Raw genomic sequence first — 24,760 nt, 5'->3', positions numbered from 1 at the left:
GCTCCACTGCTCAGAGTTTCTCACGGATGTCAAGCTCCTCACCCTTTCTCTTATGGTGCACCCTGCCAGCCACTGGTATTCGTTATCTTGTCCTTTCAGTCATGACCCAAACCTCACGACCATAGATGAGAATAGAAATGTATATTGATCAAAATCTACATCTTCTGTTCTACCCCATTAAAGGCAAAAATGGCAAATAAATTAATCTGGTATCATTTTTCTCTTTTCAAGTCTTTAAAAGTCCTTTTAAAGACTCTGGACATTTAATTTGCACAAAATCGAAACTACAAAACAGGGTGGATAGGTGTGGAAATGTTAAATAAATCAATCAATCAATCATTGACCACACCATATGATCTGTCATGACTGCAGAAAACTACGACCCGCCTGAATCGACGATTTAGTTTTAACTCCGCCCCGCCTGTGCTCGGCTATTCTAACTGACCGCCAGCTGCAACTGTGGCTCAAGTTTAACGCATCTAGAAATAGAAAGTGATCGTGCGAGGAAAGGGAAGAATCAGTCTTGAAAGAAAATTGATCGCTATCTATCGGGCCCACAGGAGATGTGCACACACAATGGTTTAACAAGCTCACAGGCTCCAGTTTCATCGCACCTAGATTCAGTTCTTTGCGCAAACATCACCGGTGTGCTCTGTTCTTTTTGGCATAGACTTGCCATTATGCTGATCAGTCCATTCGCTCACTTATGCGCCAGTTTTCGGCCTGGCTTATTCTATTTATTTAATGGCTCATTAATCATTAACTTACCGTTCAAAAACAGATATTTAAAACACATGCTGATTTTAACGAATAACAAACTAATGCTGTAGCTTTAATACATATAAATGCATTTTTCAACAAATTTTATAATTTTAGATTCATTTTTATTTTTTAAATAAGATGCTTTTTGTCATGTGAAATGAGTTTAAAATATGCTAGTATTTTATTTTTGGTCACGCATTTAAAAATAAGACATTAGAAATTATGAATATTTCATTTTTGATTAACAGTTTGTGTTTGGGGAAAAATATCGGCTTTTGACGCACATTACTTCACCTCAAATGTTATTTGTTTTTTCGTTTGTTTTGTAGATAACCGACCAACAAAAAAAAAACACATTAAAATTAAGTTACTAATTGTACTTAACAAAATTCGTTAAAAGAAGAGATTCTTTTCAACCAAATATAAAAGTAAAAAAAATATTGATTTCATAGATGTTTCCTGTTGCTATTAATTTTTTTTTTTTTTCATTTATTGTATTTTTTTTATTTTTTATTTTGGAGCCATAGTGTGGTAGTGCTACCAAAGTACCTGTAATCTGTGCAACCATAAAGGTGCAGGCAATCTACTTAGGACTTGGAAATGGCACAAGATTTTTTTCTCTACCATCTAAGGAAAGGCTAAATAAATATGTGGAAGTCCTAGGAAAAAAAAAACTCCTGATGTCAATGTTAACTTCATAAAAGAAAAAAAAAAGAAGAAAAAAAAAGGAGTTATGCTAAACATAATATTGAACTGAAGTATGCACACATGTTTTTTGTTCTAAAGAATAGACAATCAACAACAACAACAACGACAACAAATCAATGATTAAAACCTGTTACTTGCAAAGGTAAAAGACTTCAGAACTGGACAGCACCAATGTGCTCAGCTACTCGCATGCCTTCAGTTCACTTCAGTATTTTAATGTTCACTGACTGTATTCATGTGAAAGGGTCACCAACAGCAGTTTTTATGGTCCTGGCGTACCACCGCTCTGCATATCTTACATTTAACACACCTGATTAGATTACAGCTGGTTGGACCAAGAAGGAACAGTGTTCAGATCATCATGTTCCCTACATAGTGTTCACTGCTCTCTACCCCTTGCACACAGGAATAGAACAAACTCAAAGTCTCAATCATTCATTTATTCATTTTCTTTTTGGCTTAGTCCCTTTATTAATCAGGGGTTGCCACAGCGGAATGACCTGCCAACTTATCCATCACGTTTTACACAGCAGACACCCTTCTAGCCGCAACCCATTACTGGGAAATACCCATACACTCTCATTCACACACATACACTACAGACAATTTAGCTTACTCAATTCCCCTATAGCGCATGTCTTTGGACTTGTAGGGGAAACCGGAGAACCTGGAGGAAACCCACATCAACACAAGAAGAACATGCATACTCCACACAGAAACGTCAACTGCCCCAGCCATGGCTTGAACCAGCGACCTTCTTGCTGTGAAGCAACAGCGCTACCCAATGCTCTGGGTCAACTCAAAGTTTACTTCACTTAAAAAAAAAAAATTAACTCTACACCGCACTGATCGCAGCATCTGCAGATAAAACCTATTACAGAGGAGTGAAAGGTTATTTAACCATAATCACCACATCTGCATACTAGTCACGTCTCGCACAGTTTTATACCCTTTTCAAATTAAACACTTCATTTGAACTAAAATCATGGCAGAATATCCAGTGATGTCCATTTTGCTTGTATGGTCAAATAGTAAAAAGGTTTGTAGCGGTAAGAGAAACATACTAAACGTCCAGAGTGATGGTAAGCCAGGACCAGGTATGAAAACTGCAGTTAGACTATTTCACATTAAAAAGGAGAACACGTTGCATACTGCGAGACAGAACTAGAATCTAGGATCTGTGTGATTCCATCTATCCTGGCTTCTCTTACAACACGTCAATCAATTGAAAAAAAAGGCAGTTTTGTTCTATGACGAGCTTGGTTAACTTTGATAAGGGAATTTTTCTAGGCACTAAAAAAATGATTATTATAAAAAAAATGATAAACACTCGCCGCATTAACGTTAGTAACTCGCATTACACAATTTATTTAAATACTACTATAGGTATGGACTGTTGCCAATTAAGGAAAGGCAAAAACTCTGTAGCGTAGGAAAAGTAGGAAAGCACAAAAACAACCAAATGAAATTTGTTTAATGAGAATTAAACAGAAAGTACACGTCATTATTAAAGATTGTTCCAATCCCTTAATTATAAAATTTCAGCTCTTGCCATCAAAAAGAAGTTTTAGGTAACCTTAAGTAAAGAAAAATGTGTATCAAATGCCCTTACGCTGACTGCCGTTAGAATTTCAAATACTAATTGATTCAAACCCTATACATACATAATATGACATTAAATGTATTTGTGTTGCCTTTTTTTGTGATATGTGTAATGTAAACACTGATCTGGTAGTCTGTGGTGATGCCAATTAGAAATGTCCAATTGTGGACAATAAAGAAAGTAAATTAAATAAAATTTGCATCTGACAGAGAAACTCCAAAATATGCATCTTTAATGATGTCAAATGGAAAAATGACAGGTGTCCATGTCTTTTCAGCACCAATTCATCACGGTGCATGAATCCATACAGTACTGTTTTAATGCCAAAAACTGGTGCAAGCTGTCTGGCCCTTGATATCTTTATGGTTTTATTGCACAAAACCTACAAAGTGCTCTCCACAAATGTGCTTTATACACAATACCTGAAACACTTAAATCAGAAAGAAGATAAAGGTAGGGTGGGACTTTATCCAAGGATTAGACCCAATGCTGTTTGATAATTGCTCTTATGTGAGTGACAGGTTGCAGTAAGATAAAAGATGTTGAGTGGGGGAAGGGGATTTCTACTAACAGATAGCATGCATGGATATTTCTTTTATATAAAAACCCTAATATTCCAGTCATTTACAATCAATTTTGATGCATGGCCATGTCATATCATATCTTCATATTTAAATGGAATATAGCAACAACAGCTATTTTCATGGCAAAAACAATTCATTAAAAGTATATATACTATAAAACCACAAACAAATAAATACTAACAATTAGAGATGTATTTTAACGTTAATATATGATTTCAGGCAACACTCTTTAATAATATAACCTGTATATTTATAACAAATCTGTATGTACAATTCAACATCCAGATTTCTTGACTAACTGCATCTCTGTTAAATGTTTATCATCTTTTTTTTTCATATTTATTTTGTGTTGTCATGCGTCACTTTATGTACACTGGAAGCTTCTGTAGCCAAAGCAAATTCCTTGTGTGTGTGAAGCACACTTGGCAATAAAACTGATACTGATGCCCTGAGTTGATTTAAAAAGCATTCTATAGGCAATAACAAGTGGGACAGTGCGGAAACACTTTTTTACGAAGCTTGAGACAAATTTACATTTTGGAAAACATTTTTACCCATCATAAGACACAATTATAGGAAAAAAAAAGATTTCACCAAGGACAAAACAAATTTACAATTAAAAAAATAAATTTATAAACAACACGCAAAACGCTTTTACCAGTGCCGAAACAAATTTACAATGACAGATTCTTTACGGAAAGGGAATGTACCACACAGCGGAAGTGACGCAGGGAAGAGTGTTGTTGTCGTTGGTGGTAAATTTGTGTTGTGGAGTACATGCTTTAAATAAAGTTTATGATGCTCTTTCCAGATGTAAACTATTCACGTTTGCAGATAAGTCACTTTTTCACAGCAACAAAACAAGACCATACTAAATAAATATTCTTATTAGTTGGTGTCAGTGGCATTATAAACATACTTGATTTTAATATTTGTGTGGCAGAACAGTACATACCCAAAATTAATGTGAAGAAATAATTGCAATTAATACATCATCAACAGGATTCAAACCCAAGTCAAAAGGTTCAGCGCGAGTATCATTCGACCCATCTAACTGAGCTATTCAGGTCATTAAGGTCGATTTTGATATTTTTATCAGTCAACATATGCTGTGCTTTGGTTGTAGACTCGTGATAAATTGTTTTCTTGATATTTTCTCAGAATAGCTCTATAATGACTAAATAATGTTTTATCACAGTTGGTCAAACCATGATTTTTATAGTTGTAGACTGACGTAGACCAGTGCCTTTGGACTCATGTTAACCTGCGTCTACAGTCACAGATGAGCTGATATTTTCGGTGTGTGGTACGTTCCGTAAAGAATCTGTCATTGTAAATTTGTTTCAGCTCTGGTAAAAGTGTTTTTTTTTTTCATTCTAAAATTGTAACATTTCTTTCGTCCTTGGTAAAATAGTTTTTTCCTATGTAATTGTGTCTTATGATAGGTAAAAATATTTTTTCAAAAAGTACAATTTTCTTGAGCTTCGTAAAAGTGTTTCACACTTTGTAATGTTGTTATGAACTTCCCAGCCAGTATAGTACAGTCCACCAGAATAGGTTTTACAGAGAGAAGAATGGGGGGTCTAACACCTTTAAACATAAAACCATAAGTTAATCTTGTATGTCCAATATAACATCTTGTTAATAAAAATAATAAAATTAAAATAAATAACTATATTAACTATAACAAAAAAAAAAAGCTATCAAAAATCAGCTTGAAATGTCATGCTGTATTTCATACAATTTATTATTCATCAATGTATCCCACTCCTCTTGCTACGTATTTAAAATGTAACCAGTGACTGACTTTTACTGTTTGCTTTAAAGCTTCCTTGACACATGACCATGTAATAAGCAAATGGTTTGACTCAAATATACTTTGCAGCAATCGACTTTGGTAGCATTTGAGCTACTCTGAATGTGCCTGTCAAAGCTGTACATTCTGGTTGGTTTTACAATTCATATAGTCAGCTTACATAGTGACGATTTATCTTGAATGTTATAAAGAGACAAGAACTGATAGGAGACTGAAACAGTTGGCTACTCACGTGCATTGCTATCAGCCAGAGTGTTCAGGCTAGCAGATATATCCCTCCGCCTGAAGAGACAGACCACCTTGGCTTCTACATTTCCATTGGCAGTCTTAAAGGAAACAGAGAAAAAAAAGTGAGGAAAAAATATATACAAGAGTTCAACAAGTGCTATTATTGTCTTTATGTCATTGACTTATAAAACCCCATCATACAAAAACTGTTTTACCAATTTTGGATTTGATCGATGTCAGAGTCTGGCGAGAGCTCTTTTAGCTTAGCATAGATCATTGAATAGAATTAGACTATTAGCATCTCACTAAAAATGACCAGAGGTTCGACACTTCTGAAGTTACATCATGTACTAAAACTGATGAAAATTAACAGTTGCTATTTGCTAGGTCGACCAGACTAGGAATTTTGCTGCCATACTAGTGTTGTCATGATACTAAATTTTGGTACCAATCAGTACTGAAATTTTAAAACGTCTACGTCCTACCAACATTTGCTGCATTTTTATACACCGCTGACTTGCCTTTGTGTTTACGTGCTCAACAGAATTGACTGTGATTGGCCGTGAAGTTCATCAGTTCACTGAACTTACCACTGTTTATTGAGTAACCACATATACAGGGACACTGGAGTGTTTTAAAGCCACGAAGATCAGCTGGTCTGTTTATGAGCTGACATACGAGCGAGTCACTGATGAATCGACTGATCGTCATGGCTTTAAAATGCTCCAGTGTCCCTTTATCTGTGGTTACACTCAGTCGTGAGTTAGTAAACCAATGACCTTCACGAGCAATCACAGTCATTTCTGTTGAGCAAGTGAACACAACAGCATATCAGCTGTGTTTAAGAACGTGCTCAACAGCGCTCAAATGTTCGCGGGAAACTGACATTTTTTTAGCATCATGACAACACTATGTTGTACAATGGCTGCAGCAGGCACAATGATATTACGCATATTCTAAAGTCTGATTTATACTTCTGCGTTAAGCGCATGCGTATGGTCCAGTGCAGCCTTCGTGCAGTCACTTAGCTAACGCCAACACACACCTCTCAAAAAATTTAACTACATATCGCAACGATGCATAGCGCAAGCTCTGTGATTGGTTGGCTTGGTAGTGCTGACAAGTGTGGGTGGGAGTGAGAACTGCGCGAATATGTTGGAGCAAGCGTTTAGTAGCGTCCCAAAAAGTAGCTCTAGATGGAGACTGTTGTTTTGTATTTACCTTATAATTTAGGTTGTTACACGTCTGCCGGTTCCCACCTCAAAACGAGCGAGTTTTAGCTACTTGTACATTAAGATAGCCTTCAGAAAAAACAAAACACCCACAAAGAAACTTAACACAGAGGAACATAAAAATCTCACTGCCTGCTAGTGTTTTGGAAGTGTTATCGCAGAGCAACAGCACGCAAAGGTTTAAATGCACAGCAACGCGCAAGGCATGCGTAGTGGGTCACAGCGATCACTCGCCGCAGAAGAATAAACCAGCCTTAACTGGTGGTATATATTGCAATGAGAGTATAGTTCCTAGCTATATTAGCCTAGACAATAGCTTTTTTCAGTCAACTTTAATACATGATGTAACTACAGTAGTCAAGTTATAAATGGGAAATTTACAGTAACTTCTTTTTTTTGTAATTTGAGTGAGAGCTAAGCTAAAAGTTCTCCTGCCAGACCCAGACATTGGCTGAATGCATTCAAAAGTGGTAAAACTAAACTGTTTCATACAATTTTTTAAGAATAGTGGGGGTCTTCAAGCTATTTTTTTAAGTCATTGTGGAACTGAAAGAAACTAATTATTAGAAACAGCTTCAATATTTAAGCAGCAGAGCAAAAGGATAAAATATAATCTTAATAATAGTTAAAAGACCAAAAGAGTTTAAACAACACCTAAACAATAAAAACAAGCACTCTTCCACTTATTTTCCAGCATTAAAAATACCACTCTACACTCTCAGAAGTAAAGGTACAGGAGCTGTCATTTGGGCAATACCTTTTCAAAAGGTACATATTTGTACCTGAGGGGTCCATAATAGTATCTCAAATGCACTTTTTACATACTAATAAGCACCTTTGAGGTACTACTGTGGACTCTTTGGGTACAAATATGTATCTTTTGAAAAGGTACAACCCCAGTGACAGCTCCTGTACCTTTGTTTCTGATGGTGCTTTCACACCTGCCTTATTTAGTTCGATTGAATCGCACTAGAGTTCGTTTCCCCTTTTGGTACGGTTCGTTTGGGCAGGTGAGAATGCAGCAATCGTACTCGAGTGTGCACCAAAAGCGGACCAAATAAGCTTACCGAGACCTGCTTGAAGAGGTGGTCTCGGTACGCTTTCAAACGAACCCTGGAGTGGTTCGTTTGTGGTGAGAATATGATCCGTACTAAAACAGGTCCAACCACAAAAAGTACTGCGCGTTTTGGACTACGAAGACCGATGCGCTGTGCATTATGGGATATGGAGGAAAAATATTCGTTGACATCGCTTTACCAACAGAGAGAGAGGGGAAAACATTACCTGATGGATCGTTGGTAATATTTCCGTAAGATGACCATGTTGCAGTTTATCTGAATTAATTTAGCCGCCTTCTGAAGTGACAAGTGATGCATTAAACACTGTTTTCCAGCCGCGGCCACGCTTCATTTTCGTAATGTATAGTTTGTCTAAAGCAGGGATACAATCAGCCAGCGCAGTCGTCCCTCCAGAGTAAAAGGTTTTGTTTACCTGCGGGAGTTCACTGGCATTTTCCCGCACGTGTATTCTGACCAATAAATAAGCAGTTTAGGAAATATGTTTAACAACATCTGGCCAATGAGAGATGTGGATTTTGTCAGATAACTGCATTTTGGTTCGTTTTAACTGGTTCGGACCAAAGCCAGCATTGTGGTGTGAAAACGACCCAAAGACGGCAGAAGATGCAACAATGTATCATTTATTGCGCTTGGTCTGGACCAAATGAAGCGAACTACAGATGTGAAAGCACCCTAAGAGGGTATGTGGAAATGAAAACCACACCTTTCTAATTAATGCAACAGGGTGTGGGTCTCAGTTGTGTATATTGAAGACAACACTAAACCCTGTCTAACGTGAGCGCGTATTGAACATAACACCATTTCCATCAGTTCACTTGTCATGCTGAGCTTCACAGTCTTTCAAAACGAGGTTACATAAAAGTGTTTTAATCCCTGCTCCAGGAAACAGGCCTGTGTCATTCTCAGCATTATATAAGTCTCTTACGGCTGGATCTTCATCTCAAACAGCCCAGCGTGAATCGGTAGACAACGGCATGATGGCTGAGCATTAGCAACGCACAACAGAGGGAGCAGGTGACAGAGACAGTCTGTTACGCTGTCATGACTGACAATGCTTTAGCTGAGAGCTGGCATATGCCAATCATCTATGTTCAGTGTAATGTCAAAAATCCCTGCACAAAGCTATTGATGATGTATGATTGGAGGACATCAAAAGCTGCAACCAATCACAGCCGGCATGACTCTAGGCTGCAAGAATGGTGACACATCAGATTCATTATGTATGCATGCTGTAATATTGGCGCTATAAGTCATACCGGTCAAAAACAGCTCAAGGGCAAACAAATGCTAAAGGAAACCAAAAATATCAAACCAAATGGAAGCAACGGCGACATTTGAGCATGATGATATACTACAGAATCTTCATTTTCTCAGTGCTCGCTTCACAATCTTAGTGTTTCTCTGCTTCCTCGGAGATTACAGAGTCTGGCTTTCGACTTGTTTCAAAACTCACCTTGTTGAGTTCTTCTATTCGGCGGATCAGATACGGGTTACTGGAGGAGTTTTCAAAATACACATAATCTGTGGAAGACAAAAGAAACAATCTGTTAGTGGCACGTCGCTGAACTTCATTTCCCTTAAATGAATGCAAAACACATTACATTCAAAACAATATGTCAGGGATTGTACTAATAAGAAACTTTGAACCTTGCGAACTCTGAAGCACTAAAATCTATTAATAAATAACAGACATTGACTTGTATTCCAAATCCAAAAAAAAAAAAAAAAAAAAAACATAAGCTGATAATAATTCACACAATAATGATGCATGATAAATTTGACATGTTTTTTTTTTTTATAAAACACTAGAAACAATATATATTAGGGCTGCATGATATTTTCTTTTTCTGAGATAAATATTGCGAACACAGTTACGCAAGATGGTTTGAATAGCTCTATTTGACATCTAACAGTATACAGGTACAGAAATAGAATAATCACAATGCTAAAAATGCTTTTCTTACTTTGTTTTGTCTCGTTTCTAGTCCAAATATTAAACATTTTTAGAGCAAGTAAAAATATTGCTTCGTTTCATCGCAAGAAAAAGTGGAAATCAACTGTTTTTCTTTAAAACAAACAAAATTATGTGCCAGTGGGGTAAGAGAAATAATTTTGTTTTTGCTTTAAAATGTAGATATTTGGACTAGAAACAATTCCAAAAAATATTAAAATAAAATTAAAAAAAACTATTTTTTTGCACAAATCATATAAATTGTCCAGTACGAAAAATGGATATTAAAGTTGAACTATTGAGTTATGAAATTAGTATTTAAGCACCATTACCTGTGTAGTAATGAAGCATTATATATATATATATAAATCCAATAATAACAATACAGACCACAAATATCCAATATTATTATGGATAGGACTAAGCGATTTGACTTAAAATCAAAATCTCGATTGATTAACATTTTAACTCGATTATGATTAATGAACGATTATTTTGCCCTCATAGTTCACTAATAAGTTTTGTACAGTAATTATGCTTCACATATTACAATTGAGAGACTTATGAATGAAAGGTGCATTACTGATTTTACAATAATTGAAGGAAACACACAATATTTACTATCTATGATTATTTATAAAAGATCAACGCTGAGCAACGGAAATTAAAAAGCACGTTGCCTAAAACGAACAGTCACAAATAAATAACTTGCACTTTTGAAAAAAAAAAATTATTACTTCCAATATTTTCAAAAGTAGAAAATAGGCAGTATTTCATCTAAATAAAATAACTCTAGTATATTCTGTAAATGATATTTTAAACAGTGCATTTCTTGAATCTTCTGTAAAGAAATCTTTTTTAAATAATCCAAATAATCATTTTATTGCGATAGAAAATATGCCGCCTCAAGGGATCTCTGGTGCACCTTCCAATCATCGTCAATGTAGTGCAAACAAAATGTGCAACGTGTAGTTATCTTTTTAAAGAGGTGCGCGAGTATGCGACCGTGTGAAAGCTGCGCCGCATTATACCCAAGCATTCGACGCAGAAGTATAAATCAGCCTTATCAGATTGGGGTCATGTGATTCCACAATTGGTAGAAAAAAGTAATTGAAATTATTGACCTAGAAAAATGTGATTGATTATAGGATCTGAATGTCGATTTCAGTTATTTTTCTGATTAATAGCACAGCCCTAAGTATGGATCATTATTATAGAATATCAGTATAATATCAGCCGATAATGGTCATTGCTATAATTTGGATAACACACCATCAGAACCACATGGAAAATTTGCAAAGTATTGGAACGCTCAAACATTTAAAATGTATAAAAATAATGCGCTCAACCAACAAAAATTCACCAAAGGAAACCACATGAAAACAAGTGGAGATTCCATCATTAAACACCTACAATCAATCAAACCGACATGAGCAATGGTAGGGGTCAATAAAATATTGAAAGACATACAATGAGTGCTGGTCACACACACACACACGCCGTTATGTAATCATCTATCTCCTGGTCTGGTCTGGTCAGCTGGAAGTTCTGGTAGATGCTGATCTTTGATCGGACTAATGCTTTCTGTTCTGGCCTCAGCTCAGCCATGTTCTTAAGCCGTGCCGCAAGGGATAAATCAAAATGGAGGTCTCTCTCCCAAGTTCATGAGCTTCATCAATCAGAGAGACAGTGAGGAGAGGCTGAGCGGCATGGATCAATAATTTCCTTCAAGGAGAATCGGGGTCTAGCCATCTGTTCCTCAAGCAGAGATGTGCTATATTGTTAACTCAGGGCATCTGGTGTTCAGAGACATCTGAAAATCCACTGAGGCTTGGACAAACTGACAGGGACAAAAATAGCAGACTAACTGAACCTAAAAGGTGTAATTTCTGTGTTACTAGCATCACCAAGCGGATTAGCAAGAATTGTGGTTTTCAAACAGGTTTCCCATGGTTTGGAAAAGTCAAGGTTTTAAAACATCTCAAATTTGCTCTTATACCGTCCCTACGGTCTATGTCAGATTTTTATCATTTAATTTTTTATGACTATTTAATTTAGATATTAGGCAACAGTATCTCTAGCAGAAAAGGATGCTCCACATCAAAAGCTGCTGGTCAGCCCACAACTCAGGAAACAGTTGAGAAACAAATCGCTTAAAAACCAGCATCCAACATCAAACTTTGGACCAGAACAGTGCAGTGTCTTACTGTCTCTTCAAGTTGTAAAGAAATTTGTGAAAACTAATGAAGATAGCAGAAGCAAATGATCCATTTTAATTATTTAAACAGGTTTACTGCTCAAAAATCTTTAAATATTTCTTAAAATAGAACATATTGTGTTCAATAGGGGAAAAGTTGTTGTTTTTTCATCCAGAAAATTAAAAAGAACATATCTTACAGCAGTAATCACAATACCGTGATGCCATGAAACCATGATATTTTTATCCAAGGTTATCATCACGTCAGAATCTTATACCGATCCATGCCTACTGAACACTAGACAGTTCTGTGCCAAATCCAGCCAATTAGATGAGAAAATGTTGATTGGTTAGGATAAACATAGCAAGGCTGATAAGTTTACACTTTAGAAGAGGAAAATTAAATCTAGAAATTAGAGATGCTCTAGAATAAAACAACTAGATGCCCTTGCTAAAAACTGAAACCACTTTGTAATAATTATTTATTATTTAAATAAATATTATAAAGGAATATGTAAGACTTTAACCATATTCAGAATGTTTTCAGCACATAAAAAAAACAATCTATATTTTCTTTTAAATCTGAACTTGTGAAACTATAATCACCTATAATTTTCAAGTGTTCAATTAAAATGTGGGGAGACACATTTTATTGACAGTAAATTTATTTTATTGACTTTGATCGAGTCAAGGAATCATATTACCATCAGTGCCATTACAGCACAGTAGTGCTATTGCAAGCAACAGGAACAAGTATACTAAATAGAAATGTCAAGCATGCTCAGAAGCTGGATGATAGTGTTCTACGCTGCTCTTGAGCTTTGATCAGCGCAGAAATAAACTGCCTTTGCGCACACTGAAAAAAGTGTTGCATGCAGAACTGTTGCAAACAATTTATTTGTGTTGAATTTAAACAAACAAATTAAGTTTAATAATGTTTAACTTAATTTGTTTGTTTAAATTCAACACAAATAAATTGTTTACAACCACTTAACATAAAAGAATTTAGTAAATCCAAGGAATCATCTCTGAATTATTTTTTTCAGTGCAGCATAACCAATTGAAATGAATGATTTTCATAGTGTAGCACTTACAGTATATGGTGTGAAAGCCACTTCACGCTGCATAATGACTAGAGCAGCAGAGAGAGTGAAACCAACCCGCTATTTTTTGGGGAGGGATTACAATTTGGAAAATACAAATTGGGCATTGTGGTGCATCCCTACTACAACGACTTAGTTGTCTTAAGGACTGGCTAAAATATTAGTTTTCATGTTAATTTAACACCTAAAGATTTGTCTGGTGAATGAACAGTACACTTTGCATTATCTTTAATTTCAGACTGCATTCCTGTAGCTCAAAAAGTTGACCATATAGCTATGCCTGCATAAACCTATTTTTATGCGCATTTAGGACATGCATATAAAAAGGCAAGTTTGATGCAAAATGGTTGATGGAAACACCAAGATGTGCATAAAAAAAACGTATGTGCATAACTGAGTGCATAACACATCTTTTATGCGATGTTCCAGTTTTGAACAAATATAATTCACATCTTTGAATGGAAACATAGCTTATGTTGCTATGGCAAGGTCTTGGGATGCTCGATTTACATACATGATGATATACTGCACTCTACTGCAATATATTTCATTTTGTATGAAAACATCTACCGAATATGTAAATGTAGCCATATTAAATAAAAAAATAAAAATAAAATCTATCTAGCAGTATATGAACACAAGGAACAGGATCCTTATTTAACACCAGACAGCGTCATCCATACATATATATTTGCCCACACGAGACTAGAACTTCCTGTCTGCATCACTAGACAAGTACTCTCTTTGCATCTTTATTAGAAGTCTCAATTAACACCCTGTGATAAACGACGCAAGCTTCAATGAACCAAAACCATCTCAATTATAGTGCAAGTCTGAAACACTTCAATTCCCTCTTGCTAACGAACAAACAGCACAGTTGCATTTTGCTTTGTTTGAACTTAATGCACCACAAAAAAAAGGCAAGCTAACATAACTTCCTTTGGAAAGCATGCATCATGCTTGTTTTATTCTAAGAACTGCAACGAATCCTCATTACCGCTTTTGTTCCAACACAACATCATTTTGCTACATGTTTAGCAAGCTAAATTTACAATGAGAAACATAAAAAAACACCTGAAGTAGACTCTTAATTTAAAAACATTTTCAGTTCTGCCATGCCTCTCTCCTGAATTCCTACATACGACAGTGCACATACAAGTATGAGTTAGATGGATACAGCAGAGGATGACAAGCATACAGCCCTTAACATCTAGAGGGTAATAGTAATATTTGCTACAGTTAACTATTGAACAGTGAGGCTTGTTTGCATAGCAAGAGAGTGACATTTAATCCAAGAGTTCCGTGAGCACAAGTGACCTGGACAAAGATGATTTCTCAACATGTATTCTTGTGATCAACTATTAGAAACCATTTATGTATTGGCTCAATGCCAATAAGCACAGACTATGTCTACACTAGTTCAAGCACTATTTTAAATTGCATCTTTTATTATTAATTTTGGTGTTCTGTTTTTGTCTTGTGAAGACAGAGAATTATATTGATGCTCTCCCTAGAAGTTAAATTCGAAAACACTGTTTTAACATGGAATTTGTTTCTTGATTGTGACACATTATACTGATAAATATCTGTTAATACCGGTATTGTGTCCTATATTTGATGTTCACTTCATTTCATCAGCTGCAATTTTGACCAAAAATACAACATGTATTGTGTGTGACGTGGCCATATCAATGAATCTGGAAATATTTCTGCACAATAAATGCATGTTTCTGTCAGTAGTGTAGGATTTATTTATTTTGCTTGTATCATCTCAGTAAGCTATTATAAGGAGTTTTCCAGTGGATAAAATTTTTTAGAAAATGCTTGAGATTGAATACGGAGTCTGCTTTTTTAAAACGCAATGTATCATCAACGTACGCACTGCCAATTTATTCTTAAAAAACAACAGGGAATTCAACTGAAATGCTGTCGATTTTAACATTGGAATGCAATGCATTCTTTCATATTAACTAATTCACCAGAGTGTAATGAAACAAACAAACAAACCAAAATTATTGGCTGTTGATTGGTTTTATGCCTAAGCAAATAAATGTTCTACAAACCACTGCAATTGTCCCAGTGTTAAATTAAACGTTAGTACAATAGCAAAAGAATACAAAATTGTGTACATTGTGTACAATAAAAAATATATACATACATACACCAATATTGTTTAGTTTCATGCTGTTAAACCCAGTTATTTTATATTATATTTTCATTACTTATCATATAACAATACCATTATTGGATGTGAAAATAGGATTAAAATTGAAACTGCGAAGATACTGAAATTGTTTTCTTTTTTTTATAAGTGCAATTAGATCACATAAGCATGTTACAGTAAATTATATGTGACCCTGCTGGACCACAAAATCTTAAGACCTTAGACTTTCCATTGATGTACGGTTTCATTGATGGACTTGACAGAAAGTCTATTTGGAAAAGTCTGTTGATAGAAATTGGAGTCTAATTGTAAAGTCCATTGATGGAAAGTCCAATTGGAACGTTCCAATTAGAGCTTCCATTGATGAATGGTTTGAATCTGAAGATCTGGAACCTAAGGGCTTTAAAAAATAAATATAAAGAAAGTCGCCTTTAAAACTGACTGAACAAAGTGCCTAGTAACTCAGTAAAAATTAAGTTTTAATGCAACTATTCCAGTATGAATTTTACAAATGTAATGTAGGATGTATGTCATTTTGACCCATACAATGAATATTGGCTATTAGACATGGGCCGGTGTAAGATTTTGACGGTATTATGATGGTTTCACTGTATGACTGTATTGTGATTTCTGCTCTAAAATATATTCTATTTTTAATGTCACAGTAAAAAACAACAACTTTTTTCAGCATTAAACACAATACACTTTATTTTAATAAACATTTAAAATATTTTGGACCAGTTAACATGTCAGACTAGATGATTAAAATGAATCATTAAACTCTTGGGGTATAAAGTAAAGCCACTGCACTGCTCAGCTCTATAGCATGTTTGGATGTTGGTTTTTAGCCGATTTGTTTTTCACGTTTGTTGAATCGTGGGCTGGCCAATATCTTTTGATGTGGAGATACTTTTGCCCTAAAAAACTAAATAAATAGTCATGAAAATACATAAAAGTCTTAAATGTACCATAGGAACGGTATAACAGAAAATTGATGGTTTTAAAACCTTGACTTTGTATCTGACTGACTGCACTTCGTTTGAGCAAAATGTATCATCCAGGTGTCACAGATGTAAAACATATTCAGGATCAATCATGCATTTTTTGGGGGAATGCAAAAGCTAAACATTTTCCGGAAAGCAGTACAGGACTTCACATCCAAAGCTTTGCAAATTCCATTGGACAACACACCAACACCATACCTGTTTGGTACAGAATTGAAAAAGACACTTCATACTACTTCTACAAAGCGACTCGACATCATTTCTTATCTTCCAAAAAAATGCATTTTGCTCAATTGGAACCAACAAAGGCCTCCAACATTTAAACTGTATATACAATTCTTAAATAAAACAATGAGCACTGAGGAAGGCATTGTGCCAAAACATCTGTGTCTTTTAATCACCCGTTGAATGTAAGAGAAAGAAAAAATAAAAACAGTACGAAGAAATTACTTGAGTGCGAATCATTAGCTTTTTTGAATAATAGCATTGACAAGATTGACAAACCAAACCAAAGAAGTTCCTAAAAAATTGCAAGTGTACAAGGCAAACTTCAGCAACTCTACGCACGTTAAATGAAACAATGCTCTTAAAGCAAAATACAAACTGCTTAGGAAACAAAAGAGATGTCTTTCAGAAAATATGGATGCCTCTAATGGCTGAATTTATTTTCATAATAAGTGTAACTTTACTCAAATCACAGCAAAACTTCATTTGTTTATTATGATTTTTGTATTCTGTTTGTTTTTTTATGACTTTTGTTGCAATACTTGTGTCTACTGATATCCTTGTCTTTGTCCTTTTTTGTTTGTATGTTCATTAAAACCAAAAACAAATTTGGATGGATGGATGGATGGATGGATGGATGGATGGATGGATGGATGGATGGATGGATGGATGGATGGATGGATGGATGGATGGATGGATGGATGGATGGATGGATGGATGGATGGATGGATGGATAGATAGATAGATAGAAAGAAAGAAAGAAAGAAAGAAAACCTTGACTTTTCCAAAACTCGGTAAACCTTGAAACAGTTATCGTGTCATGCCTATTGCCAGAAATATTCCAGTGCAACATCACTTTTTTTTTGTAGTCCACAGTCACATAAATGTGAATAATGAATAATTTTCTACTTAATGATGCATTTTTTTTTTAAATAGAGGTAGAAATTTAATCTTCATGATTTTAATCATGACACTTCCGCACGGGTTGTCGGTCGAGCAGAGTTACTGTCAAACGCCAGTTTCTTCAAAAGAGACAAATATTGACTTATGATTCAGCCTGGCAGCACTAAACAGCAGATACCTCAGTCGATCACTAATGCATTCTAGGAAGCTCAATGACAAAAGCAAACACTCTGGTCAAATGAACTGAACAAAAAACAGTGACAGCATTTGAGTCACAAACCTCCAGAACACAGAGGTGAAAACGCAGAGATGCAAAGCTCGAGGCTAAATAAGGAGGTCAAGTCCAGTGACCTACCGAAAGCAGTACCTGGGTGTGCAAACCTCCCCAAACACTAACGAACAGCGCAGTCAAGCTACGACAGAACATCATTACAGTGCCATCCCACACAGCACCTTCATTGGAGAAAACGGTTCAAATGACAGTTGTGAGTTGACGCAGACTTCTTCTTCGTCTGAACCCAGTCTCGCGTCGTAAACACTAATACATTTTGACAAGCGTGTAATAAGTGAGTTCTTTCCTGCAGAACTCGCTGCATGTTCAATCTGCAACTGCAATAAAGCAATCAGCGGCGTCTGCTAAAGCAACACAGGCTGATTGCCGTGACCTATTTACGGCCGATTCACGGATTTAAGAACGTAAAGGCACTGTAATGTAGATGGTTACCAAGCCGTCAGTCAGTCAGTGATGTTAACGCATATTATCATCACCAGCATCTTACAGACAAAAGACATATGAGAGGCATATGTAGGAGAGTCTACAGTAGAAGTGAACATGTATGATGGAGAAAACTTCAGCTGGATAGGACATTATACGCGCCTTCTGCATATATGAGAATAGAAAAGAGACTTTTTTTAGTACTAAACACTATTTCTAGGTTAACCAAGTGTAAACATGCGTGTAATACACCTTTAACTAAACATTTTGGATTATTTTACTGCTTCCTTTCAAACAGGTGACGAAACTGAAAGTGCGGCGAGTCTCCCATATGATTCAGTTGTCAAAGGTTTGACAGATTGACAGAGTTTGGGAAACGTGCACGACAAAAACTTCAACATAACTCTAGAAAAAGTAAGTAAAAAGCACTATAATGGATTAAACTAACGCAAGGCTTTCTGTATAATTAGCTCATTTGCTTGCGGCGGCTAATTATTAAAAAGAAACCAAAACTACTGAGTTAAGAAAGACTTTAAGAGTCAGCACGAGTTTTTAAACCTTCACAAGTGAACTTTAATACATATATTAATAATTAAATTCGAGTTATCCCGAATGCAGCCGTAACGAAACTAGCCTAGCCTGCTTAGCAACGGGATTCCGCTCATTGTAACTAAGGCGGAAACAGCCGCTCGCGCTAATGCTAATGCTAACCCCCGCGAGCCTGCTGCTAGTGTTAGCCTTAACAATAATACTCACCTCCAACTCGGTACATGTTGGCCGCCATTCTCTCGCTCTCCTAAACAAACGCAATAATCGCAGATTCCCTCTTCGTGGGAGTCAAAATGTGTATCCGAACGTGGTGCTGGTTCTTTATATCCTCGCGTGTGCTGGCGTACTTCCCCCCGTCGCGAGACAAAGCCGGGACCCGGCACGGCGCTGCCGCTCTGGCGGGTAAAAGTTTAAAGTTTCCGCTACAATGTTTCTCCGGATGGTAAAAAAAGATCGCGTCTTTGTTTCGGCGCTGCGATAAAACTCCCATCGAAGCCCCTCTCAGACATTCACACTTGACACGAGCCCTTGATAGCCAGCCCGTCTCTCTCTTTCTCTCTCACTCACTCCACTCTTCCTCCCATCCTCCGCTCCCTGCTTCATCCTCCTCTTCTTCACCTCCGCTCTGTTTCACACACACACACACACATACGGGCGCGCGCACGGGCACGCACCCCCTCTGCAACGTCATTTTCGAAAGCTCGCAACGTCACGTCGAATTCGGAAAACTCCTGGCAAATATACATTTCAGTCAAGAAATGGGCTGAAGCTAAGCCGAACTGTGAACATTTTACAAAGGAGACTAAACAGTATGGCACTACACTGTGTAACATTAAAAACAGATAAGCTAAAAAAAAATACATTTGAAGCATTATGCAAATTTAATTTGATTAAATAAATATTTTGTTTTTTATTATCCTACCCATCTACAGAGCTTAGCATATATAAGTGCACCCCTCACAAAACTATCTTTTACATATATGATTTTAATAGAAAGCTTACAATATTATATTTGTGGATATACATTAGATTAGTCTGTACTAAAGCTAAATCTGGAGCTTACCTCACAAAATAATTTACATTAACGGCCAAAAACTAGTACAACCAAATTTATATGATATAGAAAAATATTAAATACACATTTAAAAAAAGGAAAAATCAGACAAAGCAAAACATTATATTTTTTTGAAAAGTTTTGTAGGTTGTAGTTATTTTGGAATATTCATTCATTCATTCATTTTCATGTCGGCTTAGTCCCTTTATTAATCTGGGGTCGCCACAGCGGAATGAACTGCCAACTTATCCAGCAAGTTTTTACGCAGCGGTTGCCCCTCCAGCCGCAACCCATCTCTGGGAAATTTGCAATATTTAGCTTGAATTTAATTGTATTATCTTTCAATTTCTAAATATATTTGGTGACTAAAATATTATTTTAATAAACATATCTGTCTAATAAATCTGTTTTGTATAAACACACCGAAATACACTGCCTATATTCACTGAGAAATGGATAAACATATTCATTTCATTTTCAAAATGGGGTGTACTCAATTATGCCAAGCACTGTATTTATTTTACTCCTGGCATCTGTTTATACTTTGATTGTGTAGCTAATAAAATCATCTCATTTTTATTTTGTTTTATTTGTTCATAATTGTTGTGAAATGTTCACTCACCGGCCACTTTATTAGGTACACCTGTCCAACTTCTCGTTAACCCAATTTTTTTGGGGGGGGCTGCAACTCAATGCATTTAGTCAGGGTCAAGGTGATCTGCTGCAGTTCAAAGTGAGCATCAGAATGGGGAAGAAAGCTGATTTAAGTGACTTTGCACATTGCATGGTTGTTGGTGCCAGACAGGCTGATCTGAGTATTTCAGAAACTGCTGGGATGTTCACGCACAACCATCTCTAGCCTATCCTAGTATTGTTGCTGACCATGTCCATCCCTACATGACCACAGTGCACCCATCTTCTGATGGCCAAGCGTGAATCATCGGACACTGGTGTTTTGATCACGATATTAAGTTACTCAAATGGCCTCCACAGTCACCAGATCTCAATCCAATTGAGCACCTTTGGGATGTGGTGGAACGGGAGATTCACATCATGAAATCTCTGAGGATTATTTCCAGTACCTTGGAATTTAATCTATGACACAAAGGATTTAGGCAGTTCTGAAGGCAAAAGAGGTCCAACCCAGTACTAGTAAGGTATACCTGATAAAGTGGCCAGTGAGTGTATATTATGTACTACGTTTGTCCATATTCACAATAAAAAAATAAAAAAAAAGGAAAAAAAAAATTTCAGCTCCAATTTCTTTTCGTTCATTTATTCAATCATATGCTGTCGTAGGGTTTATGCAGCTTTAAAATACCAATTGTTATTTAATCTTTATATCATTTTCCATTATCCTTTAAGTTTTACCCAAGAGCGTTTTAATCATTAATATTTTAATTAATTTTAGTATAACGACTTGCTGTACGGGGTGACACAATGGCTCAGTGGTTAGCACTGTCGTCTCACAGCAAGAACCTAGCTGGTTCAAGCCCCAGCTCAGTCAGTTGTCATTTCTGTGTGGAGTTTGCATGTTCTCTCTGTGTTCGTGTTGGGTTCCTAAAGGGACTCCAGTTTACCCCAAAGCCCAAAGACATGCGCTATAGGTGAATTGAATCAACCAAGTCGTAGTGTCTGTGAGTGTGTCTGGGTGTTTCTCAGTACTGGGTTGCAGCTGGAAAAGCATCTGCTGTGTAAAACACATGCTAGAATAGTCTGCGGTTCATTCCGCTGTGGTAACCCCTGATGAATAAAGGGACTAAGCTGAAGGAAAATGAAATCAGAATCAGAATCAGTGGTTCATTCTTACATAAATATCTCAAAACAAAACGCATGTCTAAAGTTAGTGTTAACAATTAAGTGACACTTCACTTGCATTTAGTATGTATTTAAAATTATTTTTAGAATTCGAGTATAAACACAATAAGACACGTTTAATAAAAATGACACAATTATTACTCATTTTATGACGCTTTTGTTTATTTTTGTTGTGGTTTATCATAATTCATGAGATAACATTGTTTATATGAAGTCATTCTGAAAACACATGACACAAAACAAGAAAACATATTCACTATTAATATTTAGTGCATACTTAAGTACATTTATGGGTCTCATCAGACGATATCAATAAAGGTTAATCATTCAGATTTCTTTCAAGCAAACCACTAATTATGAACACACTAAAAGTTCAGGTGTACTTAATAATGTGGCCGGTGAGTATGTATATTGCTGTTCTAAACCGGTTTACGCTCAGTCAACTTTCCTGCAGACATGCCTTCACTCTTGAACAACGCAAGATCAGATTAGAACGGAGAAAACTGACGCAACACTGCCATCAACAGGTCGACAGAGCTCATCACAGCCATCATTAAAAACTCTTCCTCGTATTGTCCTCTAGATGTCATTTAGCTGTCCTGAAAGCTCCATTTTCACATTTAATTCCGAATTTAGAAGTACAGACAGAGAAAAAAGCTTACTTTAAAGCATATTTATTGATTAAAAATCACATATATTTCACATTGTTAAACACGCTGACTCCATAAAACACAAGCCTTTTGGATGTATTTTGGTCAAATAAAGTCAGGAAAATCCTGCTGTCAGTTACACCATGCTTCACAGCGACACATGAGTTTTGGTTAATAATGCAATAACACAATTATGCATGTAGTATTTCATGGTCAGGGAAAAACAAATCAATGCGGATGATTAAAATAAGCATATGAAAGGCATAATGGCATAAACGAGCACATGTAAATGTAGAGGTACACTGAGGAAAGAATCATAAACGTAGAAAGTAAAGATTGTTTTATTTCATTCAATAAACCCTTCTGTTGTGATGCACTGAAAAGACAGAAATTCAAATTATTGTGGGAATAAGTTTTTGTGGCAAATTTTATTTTATTTATTTACTATATACAAAAAACTGTAATTTGCATATAGTATATAAAACATTTTAAAATATTTTAAAATATTTTAATAATTTAATAATAAATTATGAAAGTTCTTTATTTGGTCATTAAAAACTTTAATAATTTATTATTAAATGATTAATAATATCAATTTATTATTTATTTTCAATCATAAATGTAAAACATATTAAAGATTGTCTTATTTCATTTAAGGAACCCTTGTGTTGCACTGGAAAGACACAGCAATTGTATTTATTATTATTATTATTAATTTAATAATATACTTTTTGAATAATATTTTGTGCCCAATTTTTTTGGCCTTAAAAATAAGTTGCATACAGTGTATAAAAACAAGTAAAATATTTTAATAGTTTAATAATTAATTATTAAAAAGTTTTTTAATTAAAATAACTTAATAAAAAAACTTTTTAAAATGTATTGTTTATTTGTTTTATTTCTATTTATTGCTCAAATTAAATGTAGAACATAAAAGATTTTTTCATTTAATTTAATGAACCCTTTGGTTGTGATACACTGAAAAGAGAGAAATTTCAATAATTTATATGTTTGAATAATATTTTGTGCCCAATTTCTTTGGTCTTAAAAATAAGTGGCAAAAATCTGTAATTAAATTATTAAAAAAGGTTTAATAATTTAAAAGAACTTTAAAAAAAATATTTGTAATAATTATTATCATATTTATTATTAATTTCTTTTGATATTTCGGAATGCAATGTGACATTTCACAATTTTTTAATAACGCCCACCATGTAAACTTTCAACAGGGTAACATCAGTTCATGAAAAAACGTTGGTAGTGAATAGCTATGCAGTATGTATATAACTTCTGCGCTGTGTCACAAAAGCTGGCATAACCTACCAAAGGCTTCCTGTCACATCAGATTGAGCAGTAAGATATTTCCTCCTTGTTTCATTTCCTGGAATATCTTCATGCCTGTTTTTGCCCTCTGGATTCCAGGTAAATAAGTCTCTCTATGTTCCATTTTCTGGAGGAGAAGCAGCAGCTGAATGTTCTTTTGGTTCCGCAGTCCCCGCCCCTTTCATTCGCCATTGGAGGATGCAGGTGTCTTTGCCGCCCAATGATAGGAGGTGACTGTCATTATGCGTAAACCGAACGTTGGTCACGTGACTACCATGGCCTTCATACTTATAACTTGGAGCCTGTTACAGAAATTGGAGAATAAATGATGATATTTGATGTATCATAAGAAATGTCAATTATTAATGTGCATTTTGTAACTAAGGATACTATATAGATAATATATAATCACATTCATAATAAAAGTTTGTTTTGACAATTTAAGTGTGTTTACTGTGTATATTTATTATGTATATATAAATACACACATGCATGCATATATTTGAGAAAATGTTTATATATATATAGTTGTATGTATGTATATATGTATAGTTTTGTTTCTATGTGTGTATCACATTTACATGAAATATATATATACAGTTGAAGTCAGAATTATTAGCCCCCCTTTGAATTTTCTTTTTTCTTTTTTAAATATTTCCCAAATGTTGTTTAACAGAGCAAGGACATTTTCACAGTAAGTCTGATAATATTTTTTCTTCTGGAGAAAGTCTTATTTGTTTTATTACGGCTAGAATAAAATCAGTTTTGATTTTTTAATGAACCATTTTATAAAGATAATTGGTTCTGTAGACTATCGAAACTATCGGCTAATAATGTTGTCCTTAAAATTGTGTTAAAAACAATTAAAAACTGCTTTTATTCTAGCTGAAATAAAACAAATAAGACTTTCCCCAGAAGAAACAAATATTATTAGACATACTGTGAAAATGTCCTTGCTCTGTTAAACATCATTTGGGAAATATAAAAAAAAAAAAATAAATAAATTTTAAAGGGGGGCTAATAATTCTGACTTTAACTGTATATATATTGCTAACTTTAACTCTCTTAACACAAGAAATGAATATTATTTTT

General features: G+C 35.2%; 2 protein-coding genes across 10 annotated transcripts in view; both read right to left on the bottom strand.

Moving 5' to 3' along the window:
* Positions 1 to 19,442, bottom strand: part of mta2 (metastasis associated 1 family, member 2) — a 36,612-nt gene extending 17,170 nt beyond the window's left edge. For 6 of the 7 annotated variants that reach the window (XR_012382309.1, XR_012382310.1, XR_012382307.1 and 3 more), the window contains exons 1-3: positions 19,031 to 19,442; positions 9,466 to 9,533; positions 5,706 to 5,799 (exon numbers count right to left, since the gene is read on the bottom strand). Coding sequence is in view for 3 of the 7 variants with exons in the window: in XM_005172188.6 (XP_005172245.1) it covers positions 5,706 to 5,799; positions 9,466 to 9,533; positions 19,031 to 19,058 (190 nt within the window). In the remaining 4 variants the exon portion in view is untranslated. 7 annotated transcript variants of the gene reach the window in all.
* Positions 19,443 to 22,353: 2,911 nt separating this feature from the next.
* The window catches only part of eml3 (EMAP like 3), a 103,104-nt gene continuing 100,697 nt past the window's right edge, over positions 22,354 to 24,760 (bottom strand). For all 3 annotated transcript variants that reach the window (XM_068222561.2, XM_005172201.6, XM_003198926.7), the window contains one exon: positions 22,354 to 23,970. In XM_068222561.2, coding sequence (XP_068078662.2) covers positions 23,782 to 23,970 — 189 coding nt within the window. In that variant the 3' untranslated portion in view covers positions 22,354 to 23,781. The remainder of the gene's footprint in view (positions 23,971 to 24,760) is intronic.

Source organism: Danio rerio, chromosome 7, assembly GCF_049306965.1.
Source record: "Danio rerio strain Tuebingen ecotype United States chromosome 7, GRCz12tu, whole genome shotgun sequence".
Lineage (NCBI taxonomy): Eukaryota > Metazoa > Chordata > Actinopteri > Cypriniformes > Danionidae > Danio > Danio rerio.
Note: the sequence above shows the minus strand (reverse complement) of the source record. Positions and strands in the feature narration are given on the sequence as shown.